At 42.8% G+C, this 10,537-nt stretch overlaps 1 protein-coding gene across 1 annotated transcript in view; it reads left to right on the top strand.

Moving 5' to 3' along the window:
- Window positions 1–7,364: 7,364 nt before the first annotated feature.
- LOC109385127 (quinone oxidoreductase-like protein 2) overlaps window positions 7,365–10,537 on the top strand; it is a 31,416-nt gene continuing 28,243 nt past the window's right edge. Inside the window, exons 1-3 of the mRNA XM_019647044.1 lie at window positions 7,365–7,641; window positions 7,724–7,832; window positions 9,832–9,928. Coding sequence (XP_019502589.1) covers window positions 7,583–7,641; window positions 7,724–7,832; window positions 9,832–9,928 — 265 coding nt within the window. The 5' untranslated portion in view covers window positions 7,365–7,582. The remainder of the gene's footprint in view (window positions 7,642–7,723; window positions 7,833–9,831; window positions 9,929–10,537) is intronic.

Genomic DNA, 10,537 nt, shown 5'->3' with positions numbered 1-10,537 from the left:
AGAACAGTCTCAGTGGCATTTAGGAGGGTGAATGGAAGGGAAGGAAGGGAGCCAATGAGCATACTCTTAACATTCAGTGGACTTGGCCGTGGGGAGGAGATGAATAAGGCGTTGGTTAGAGGGGGGTGAGCGATCGAAAGGAAGATTTTTGTTGTTTTTGTTTACGATTGAAACTTGAGTTATAGTTTTCTACCATGAGGAAGGAGGCAATGGAGAGGGAGGAGTTCATCTAAAGGAGAGAGATGGGATTAAATGGGGCTAAATCCTACTTTGTCGAGTCCTTCAGAGGTTTAAATGAGAGACCCTAGGCAAACTCTTTTTTTAAAGAGATATACCATATTTTGCTGTGTATAATGCACACTTTTTTTGCCCAAATTTGTGAGGGAAAAATAAGGATGCACATTACACCTGGGTGGTACTAATTCCATATCTATATAAATGTTTTTAAGTCTTTTATTTATGCTTATGAATTAAAAGTATAACTCTAGAAATCAATAATGATATCCATATGCAAAATAATACCCTGAAGACGATAATCGGTTCTGTTGAACTTACCACGAACTTGCAATGATGAAGAGTTCTTGGCTTTCTATGATGCGTAAATATTGTAAATTTGTTATCGGTACATAAAATTTCTCATCTCTTGTGTCTGCTCTTGTGTTTTGTAATTACTTGTGACATACAATTTCTTGTACCATAATATGTTACAAAAAATGCTAAAATTCCTTTACAATACAAAAAACAAGTACCTAAATATAAACAAATGAAAATGTGAATTAACAAAATTAAAATGAAAGGTTTTTTTTTTCCCCCTGAAAGTTGGGGTCAAAAACGTGGCTACACATTATAAACAGGAGCACATTATACACGGCAAAATATGGTACACATGAAAACATGATTATCTGCTATTAAAATAAAGCCTGCATGCATCACAAGATATTTGACCTCACTTATCACTTGGCTGCTGGGATAGGTGAATCACCCTCTCCATAGCTTTTCTGTGTGCACTGCTTTCATATTTCCTCTTGCCATCATCTTAGACTTAAGAGTCCGAGAATGAATCTAGCCCTTCTCTACATTTCTTCCTGCTAAACAACACAACTAACCAGTTCCCCTGGATCACAACAGGAAGCTGGGGGTTGATAAGTGAGCAGCAATTAAGGGAGGGGAAAAGCACTTCCTCCTGTTAGGAGGTGGGACTCACTTCCAGACTGCTTGGAACCTTGCTTGGTCAGTTTATTAGCTTTTCATCATCAGATAAGACTGGAGCCACATGCACTACGAAGTAGACTGTCCCCTCATACACACCAGTGACCCTTTTTCCAATCTCAATTCATGAACTGCATGTCCCACTGGGACAGAGATTTTTGTTTGTATTGTTCGCTGCTGTATCCCCAATGACTATGAACAGTGTCTGTCTGGCACATGGATGGTGTCTAATAAATATGTGTTAAGTGAATGAACTCACCCATTCATTCATCCTTCCATTGACTCAATCAAAATGAGTATCTAATGGGCCAACCACTAAGCTCATCCTAGATAAACAGAGATAAATAATACTTATTATTGCTTAAAAAATTGTATATTCTGTGCTAGGCACTTTACATACATTGGTTCATGTAATCACAATTGTTTTACAAATGGGGAAACTAAGGCTCAGATAGAAGTCACTTGGTTCAAGATATATGGCTGGAAAGGGGTGACGCTGGAGTTTCTCACTGCCTTTTTCCAAAACTTACTTGTATGCTCTTTCTACACCACCACCTGCTTCCAGCTTCACCCTTCATCGTTCTCCAGCTCAAACCATAACTTCAGTCATAACTGACCACTTACAGTTGCTTGGCCAAGTTCTTTCATGACTCCTTTAAGTGGGACATACATAGCTGTGCCCTCTGTCTGGCTAATTCTTCCTTACCCTCCACCTGGGAGGCTTTCTTTTTTTCTTTTAAAAATTTTATTGGGGAATTGGGGAAGGGGAACAGTCAAGTTGTTGTCCTTCAATCTTAGTTGTGGAGGGCGCAGCTAGCTCAGCTCCAAGTCCAGTCGCCATCCTGCCACCCATCAGCAGCTCACGGCTGCTCAGCTCAAGGTGCCATGTTCAATCTTAGTTGTGGGTGGCACAGCCCACCATCCAACTGGCAACCTTGTTGTTAGGAGAATATGCTCTCACCAGCTGAGCCATCCTGCTACCTGTTGGCAACTCAGCGGCAGCTCAGTTCAGGCACAGCTCACTGGCCCATGTGGGAATCGAACTGGTGACGCTGTTGCTCAGAGCTCGCTCTCTTAACCAACTGAGACACTTGGCCAGCCCCTAGGAGGCTTCTTTGAATTGTTACTCTCCAAATGGAGTAAGTCAACCTTTTCTGTGTTCTCTTAGCCCCCCTTTGCAGCCCTGTCATAGGACATATCACAGGCATTGTAGATGCCTGTATATGTGTGCCTCTCTCCACTAGCTGGTTAAAGGCTCAAGGGCAAGAATGGTCTTCCTAAGAGCTGCCATTTATTGAGTGTTGCCATGTACTCATTGACCTTGTTTAATTCTCACAGCCACTACCTGAGATTCTTTATAGATGAGGGAATGGAAGCTCAGAAAGGTTAAATAACTTTCCCAATGTCACAAGGAGTAAGTGGCTCAACCAGGAATTGAACATAGGAACATCTAATTCCAAGACTCCAAATCTTTTCCTTTGACTGTTATCCTCAGAACATCCACAATTGTCACAGCTTAGCTGCTTGGATAGATAAGCAGATAAATACCACATATATGATGAGATTAGCAAGCTAATACAGGTTTACACAAAGTTCTTTGGGGGAACACATGGAAGGGAAGAATTTGTGCTCTCTGGGGAAGGTGGGGTTGGAAAGGCTTCATAAAGTTGCCAGGATGCTTGGGGCCTTGTAAACTTGTCCCATGATGACAGTTTAAGGTGGGAAAAGATCCCTACCTCAAATACTGATGGTTAGTTTTGGGGGCCACATCAGCCGTTGCCGAGGTCATCACTGCATCCAAATTAGTCCATCTGGCTGCCAGGAATTTAGCCCAAACCCCTGCTTGTATCTGCTTACAGTCATGACTGGTAACCAGGCAACCCAGTCGGCAATTGTTTCATTAAAACCGTGTGTGTGTGTGTGTGTGTGTGTGTGTGTGTGTGTTTGTACACTGCTTTACATAATCACAGTTTTAATCTTATACACTATACTTTAAATTTAAATGAAATCAGTACATTTTCAGGTTCACAGCTACAGGAACAGAGTAGTCACTCCTAATGATGTGTTAGCTTCTCTTCCTGTATTTGTCCCTTAACTGCTAATGTCCCTGGAGGCTGCTTTCTCTATATTCTCTCCTTCAGGGAATTCACCTATTTTCTAGGCTTGAACTAGGTAAAATTCCTATAAAATTAATCTTAACGCTACAAGCAAAGCATGGCTTTGAAATGTGAGGTACAATACCTTCTTTGTCTGCTCCAGAGGCTGTGAGGAAGGCCCAGTGGGTGGCCGGATATTGTCGTTGGGGCTCTGGCATCAGGCGGTGAGGGAACTTCTGAACCGCTCCATTTCCTAGCTGTGTAACTTGGGCAAATTACTTCACCTCCTTCAGCCTACCGTCTTGATCTATAAAAGAGTGAAAATAATAGTATTCTAGTCAGAGGACTATTGTGAGGACTAATGAAATAACGCAAAAGCACTTAGTGACTGGTTTGTTATAAGTTACAAGTAAGTGCTCGTTGTTATGATAATTATTATTACTCTCACCTTTGCAGGATGAAGCAATTTGGGTGACAGTGATTTGAAATTTTTGAAAATGTGAATTATTATTATTATTATTATTATTATTCATACTGTTTAGTGAAACCCAAAGAGCTTGGTAGAAAGAGAAGCGAACGAGAAATCAGGGAAGCCAGATCCTCACGGTGCCCCTACCCTAACCTGCAGTGTGACCTTGGGCCAGGCTGTCTCTGAGTCTCTGCTTTCTCACCTGTAAGTGAATCAGTTTGATTAGATTATCCTGAAGATCCAGCCCAGCTCTGAAATTCTATGATTTCATGAGTGTTGGAGCAAATAAGTTATGTAGCAAATCTTACAACATTCTTGGAATAGAGTAGAAGGTCAATATGTACATATATCAATGGCCAAAGTTTATTTCTGAGGTTGATAAAAGTTAATTCCAATTGCGATAATCAGAAAGAGCAATCTAGGGAGTTCAGTGAAAAGGCAGACAACTCCCACATCCCTTAGGAATCTTGGAGGACACCATGGTGGCAGAAGACAATGCAATATAGTCCCACAACCACACCCGTGGTTCGGCGTTCTGTGGTTTCAGTTACCTGTGGTCAACTGCAGTTCGAAAATATTAAATGAAAAATTCCAGAAACAATAAGTTTTAAATTGCGCGCCATCCTGAGCAGCAGGATGAAATCTTGCGTTGTCTTGCTACATTACGCAAGTATATGCTCCCCATCATGTTATTCCCTTAGTAGCCATCTCCATGATCTCTGTTGGCTGTGGTGGTATCACAGTGCTTGTGTTCAAGTAGCCCTTATTGTTCTTAATGACCCCCAAAGCGCAAGAATAGTGATGCTAATGAGTTGGATATGCAAGCGAAGCCATAAAGCACTTCCTTAAGTAAAAAGGTTTGTATGTGTTGGAAAAAAACATAGTATGGCGGGGAGGGTGGTGGGGGGGAGTGGGCGGGGGTTGTCTTAGAAAATATTCCCTGCAAATAAAGGGGGGCTACTGTACTGAACTAGTCAGGAAAAAAAGATCAGATTATGCCCAGCAACTGTATCCTTAGTCAGAGAAGTGGGTGCAAGACCCCTTACATATTTTTTGGACATGGCTTTGGATGGTAATGCACTGGTAGGTCTCCCACTCAGCTTGAGAGGCTCCTTGCTTCCTACTTTCCTCACATGCTGAGTACCTGCTACTCCCGTGTGCTAGATGTGGTGGTAAACGTAGGCTCATTGAAACAGAGTCTATTCTCAAGTTTCTGACCAACTATTGGATAAAGTATTTCAACTGTGGGAAATACTTTTACATTTTCTGCATAGTTCTGTATGGTGCTTACATTGTTTATATATTGTTTGTCTATTACTCTGAAAACATAGCTGCTTGTGTATTCGGCTCTGGCTTGCTTCTCCACCCTCAGTGCTCCAGCAGCTTCTGGATGTTAAATATTATCTCTTCCTGTGAGTTGTACCAGAAGGAAGAGTCATCTGTTACTCTTTTACTTCCTAATGAGCCCTCAGACTGGTTTGCAGGGCAGTGCAGGATTGTTTCTCTTTCTTCCCAGAGGACTGGTCAGTTCAGATCTAGGTGCTTGGTCGTATTCTTCCCCAGGGCTCGAATTGTTTCTTCCTGTTCATTTTCCCACCTTACCCCCCAATAAAACAAAATGACCAGAACCGGTAACAACAAAAACTAGACAGTATGGTGTGGTGGCAGCACTTTGAGAGACAGACTAAATATTTCTTTTGCTACTATGGCAACTATCAAATGCCTTGTCACCTTTGAAGCTCTTTGGAAATGTGAAAGTTATTTTGCATGTAAGTGCTTAAAATCACCTCAATTACCAAAGATACTTTCATCTCCCTCCCAGATTCTTCTTAAAGTGACTTTTACTATCTTCTTCAGACATTGCTGTTAATGTAGAATGCAGTATTGATACATTTCTCCAAACTCACCGATTCTCATAGTCCCTGAGAATGACAAGGATGTTATAAAAACCACAATAGAAAAAATTTCCATAGAAATACTTAATCAAAGGTAAAAGACTTGATGCTTAAAGATCCCTCCAATTATCTGGAAAATTGATACTAGATAATGGAGGGTTCATTCAACAATTCATTAGAGAAGTATATATTAAATGCCTGTAAGTGTTGCATTGTGCGAAGTACTGCAAACATAAAAGAGATTAAGAAATGGTTGCTGCTGCTTTCAAGCAGCTCAATTAAAAACTGCTTGCTTTCCCTAATAAAAAATCTTTAAAAAAACAAAACAAAACAAAACTGCTTGTTTTACATCTTGTATAAATACCTAATATTTTACAAAACATTTTCCACATGGAACACTGGATAAGAACTCATTTCATCCCCAGAACAATCAATCCTGGTTTCATACTTCATAAACTTGAGATTTCTTATTGCTCACTGTTATTTGGTAACTAGAATGTTCATTTTGATTATGATAATTTTAGTATTTCTCCATTATTCCTTGTTTGAGTTTATGTGCCTAATGACTAAGAGTTTACAAAAGTGTCTCATTGGAAATAATTGTTTCTTAAAATTTTCTCACCTTCTAGTCTTTGTTCCTTGTAGGCATGAGTTTCCTCCCAGGCATGAGTTTCCTCCCGAGGGGGACAGGGGCTAAAACGGCTTTTCAAATTCCCTGTGAGTGCTCTTAAAAAAACAGTGACCTCTGCTGCATACTTGTGGTGGGGACCTGGTTCTCGGATTCCTTTCCCACCAAAGCCTTTCCACCATAATCTCCTAAGTTCATTCCTACTTCATATTTGCTATTTCCCCTTTATCCCATTCTTGATCATTCCTTCCAGGTCATTTGCTATCTTGGACTATTGTTTCCACCACAAAAATAGCAACAGAATTTAGCAATTTTGGGATTATCCTGCCCAATGCTTTCACTTTATGGAGGAGGAAACTGGGGTGCACAGCCAACAGGTGTAGGGAGAGCTGGGCTTGTGCCTGAGGGGCTGTACTCTGACCAGGTGTCTTTTAAAGACATTTTGCTGTCTTTAAAGCTACCGGTCAAGTAAAAAATGCTTCCCAGGACAACATGCGCTTCTCTTACATTGCCAGTACATAAATATTTGGCTGCTGTTGCAACAGAGGTCTACCCAGTTTTATTATATTTCACAGATTATTTTGTTACGTTTTTAGTTTTTCCATAGTGTACCTGTTCACCTAGGAATGATGTGGTCATTGAATCAATTATTGAGCATCCATTATGTGCCAGGCATATAATACAGGCATTGGGAACTATGAAAACCACCAGCTTTTGGCCTGACTTTAACTGGAAGTATTCTTTAGATTTGTTTAGGATCATTCCACATTGGATTAATAGTAACCATATAGTTTCAGTGTAAATGGTCCTGAAAGTGTGAGAAAATTGGTAAGAATTGAACTCTACTGAGGTGTTGAATACAGACATTAAAGCCTTTACCTGTGCATTTCGCACGCACAGAGGACCCAAGAACCACTATTATATCGCCAAGTGTGATTTTAAAAATCTCCCAAATTTGCTACAAAAATGCCCAAAAAAGGGTAATCTCGGGTAATCAGCTTCCTTTTAACTCGCTTTCTTTCCTCTCCAGCGGGCTCCACCTCCAGGAAGCCTGTGAGCCTGTGGAACGAAGGGATTAAGGCTCCCCGGGGTCCGTGCAGGGAGCCCTGCCGGTGGGCTGGCCCAGGGCGCGGTCCTGGCCGCCGCCAGCCTGAGTCGGGTCTTGTCGGGGATGCGTCCCGGCCACTTCTCCGCTCTCCCCGGCACGCCGGGGGCGGGCCCCGCATTCTCCGCCCTTCCTGTCTGAGTCGGACCCCTGCCCTCTCGCGACTACCTGGTTGGGGCCATGGCGACGGTGGTTTGGGGGCTTTGGGGACGGTGCTTCCCTCGCGTGTGGCTCTGCAGGTGCGACCCCGACTCTTCCCTGAGCCCCAAAGGCAGCCGAGGGGGTTGCCCTGAGTCACCCAATCCTTGTTCCGTGTTGCAGGAGGGTCGGGCCGTGTGGTGGCCGCCACTACCGCGCCGCGCTGTGCACCGCGTTGAAGCAGCCCCTGGCCATTGAGGAGGTGGCCCCCCGCCCTGTCCGACCTCACGAGGTAGGGTGACTGACCTATCCCCAGGACCTCTTGACATCCTTTCACTTTCCCCTTGGCCACCGCACACACACACACACACACATACACCGCATCCAAGGTCCCGTCTTGGATCAAGTTCCCAAGAGCTCAGCTAGGGGGCGACCGGGATACGGGAGCGCAACTCAGTCTTGGGCTAGAAGGGCCCCTTCTACAGGGCTCACCAACAGGCCAAAAGGGCTAAAGAAAGATTATTCCTCAAAACACAAGCGGATGCCTCTTTCTGAAGGCCCAGAGCTGTTGCCTTAGAAACAGAGAATTCTGATTTTCACACGATTTTGCATAACCACCCGCAAGTTATTGATTTAACACAGATAAATGAACCCCATCCTTTGCTTCCTCCTGTATTTCCTTCAGAGTACTATGTTCCTATGCCCTCCCCTGGCATACCGCAGTGATTTGGGGTGGGGTTAGTTTAGAATTGTGGACGTTTCCAGTGAAATGTGGAAGTCGCTTTGGCCTTGTGGGTTGACCACTGTGGTGACACAGTGTCATCTGACGTGGAGAGTGACACCCTCTGACAAGGTGCCTCAGTGTCAGGGATCAGTGGTGTGACGGAGAAATGTGGCTGAAGCCTTTTAGTGTCACTAACACAGACTGTGGCTAAGAGGATTATTTGGGTGAGCACATCATGGCAGCCAGTCAGCTTCTTGGGACTCACGTGCTGAAAGAGGTTTATCCTTGAATTATCCTTGAATCAAGGTGGAGTGACTTGAGGCCATATGTGCGCTGCACATGTCAAATGTCAACAACTAATGTGTCATGCGCACAATGGCTGAAGGCTGGGCTCCCTTGTTCTTTTACACTGACTGTGTAAGGACTTAGCTCATGAGAGCTGGGACTATGTGAGTTTACCCTCATTAAATCCCCTTAGATTGGAATGGTGCCTGGCACATGGCAGATGCTTAAAGCATTGTTGAATGAATGCATTTTGTTGATAAAAATGTCTTCTCACCAACATGGCTAACGCTGAACTAAAATGGAAATTTAAACAAAACAAATGTCATCGACTCTTGTCTCTCAGTTTTTATTTCCTCCTGTAATTCCTAGCTCTGTTTGAGATGAGTTGGTCTATGACAGTAATGCTCTAACTTAGGTCTGCATCAGAATCACCTGGGGCTTGTTAAAACAGTTTGCTGAGCTTTGTCCCCAGAGTTCCTGATTTAGTAGGTCAGCGAGGGGCCTGAGAATTTGAAGTTCCCAAGTGACACAATGTTGGTAGTCTGGGGGCCACACTTTGAGAACTTACAAAGTAGAGTAACTGCTGGCTACACTGCTACTGACCAGCCTCAGCTCTACCACTGTCATGAAACACAGAAGCCGGGGATCTAGGACTAGCCTCCAAGAAGATTCCTGATTACCAAAACAGATGATCTTGTTACCTTCCTGCTTAAAATCTTAATGTTTCTACCATGAAGACTGAAATCCTCCATAAAGCCTACAAACCCTTGGAGGGTGTGGGCTGTGCACTCTAATCCCATCCATATCTTCTCTTTGTGGTCTAAGCCCGCTGGTTTTCTTTTTGTCCCCACCACAGGGCCTTTGCACATGCCATTGCTATTGGCTGTGCTAGGCTTCCCCCTGACTCATTTCGAATAGTTAACTCTTAGCTGTTCTTAGTTCAAGTGTTACTTTCTCAGGGATTTCTCCTGACCATCCCCAAAAGGTCAAATGCCCCCCCACTACATACTTTCATAGCACCATATATTTCTATCTTTAACATTTCATGTAGGAGTTGTAATTTAATACATAAATTTCTCATAGTTATTTGGTTACTGTCTGTCTTTTATATTATACATTTAGCTCCATGAAAGCAGGAATCTTGTCCATTTTGCCTCATGATTGTACACTGGCACTTAGTTCAGTACCTGGCATATAGTAGGTTTTTCAGCAAATATTTTGGTATAATTGAATGCATTTTGTCTCCATAAACATGTACTGCTCTACTGTATGTCTTTTGCAGGTCAGAGTTGATGTCCATTTCTGTGGAGTTAACTTTGCTGATATTTTGGTCTGCCGTGGTCAGTATCAGGAAAGGCCCCACCTTCCTTTCACACCTGGTGAGTATGAGGGGGCCGAGGGACTGCTACAGGAAAAGAAGATACAGTTTTCTGAACCACGTGTTTCATCTTAGACACCACTGGCTGGTGCTTGTCTGCTGTCAGTGATATCTCAGACATGTCAACCTCACCACTAATTAGAAGCACTAGATTGTGAGCCTCTTAAGGGGCATTTCTATGACTGTCATACCCTCTTTATAGTCCCCCCAGGTTAGCATTGTAACGGCCTTATAGTAGATGCTCAATAAATACTTTAAAAATGAATAAATGAACAAATGAACGTTCACATGTCATTATGTTCACCAGAACTCTGATCCGAATCATCATCGGTCCTAGCCATCCCCTTTTACTTTTTGATATTGCCTATATTTTGTTTTTTCATTTAAGGACCATAACCATCTGTTTTCAGCTAAGACTCTCAGTCCTCACAAACACATTCCCAAAGAAACCGAATATCAAAGGATCAGAAAGACGAAAACGAGTTTATACATTTCTAGCAGCCCACTGTCTGATGTTCATTATGCCCAATCTGAATACGTTTAGATCCTGAATGTGTGGACAAAGACTGGTTTTTGTTGTTGAATTTTATTGAAAGAGATTTAAGTATTG

Source organism: Hipposideros armiger, unplaced genomic scaffold, assembly GCF_001890085.2.
Source record: "Hipposideros armiger isolate ML-2016 unplaced genomic scaffold, ASM189008v1 scaffold_6, whole genome shotgun sequence".
Lineage (NCBI taxonomy): Eukaryota > Metazoa > Chordata > Mammalia > Chiroptera > Hipposideridae > Hipposideros > Hipposideros armiger.
This window is presented reverse-complemented; position numbering and strand designations above follow the sequence as displayed.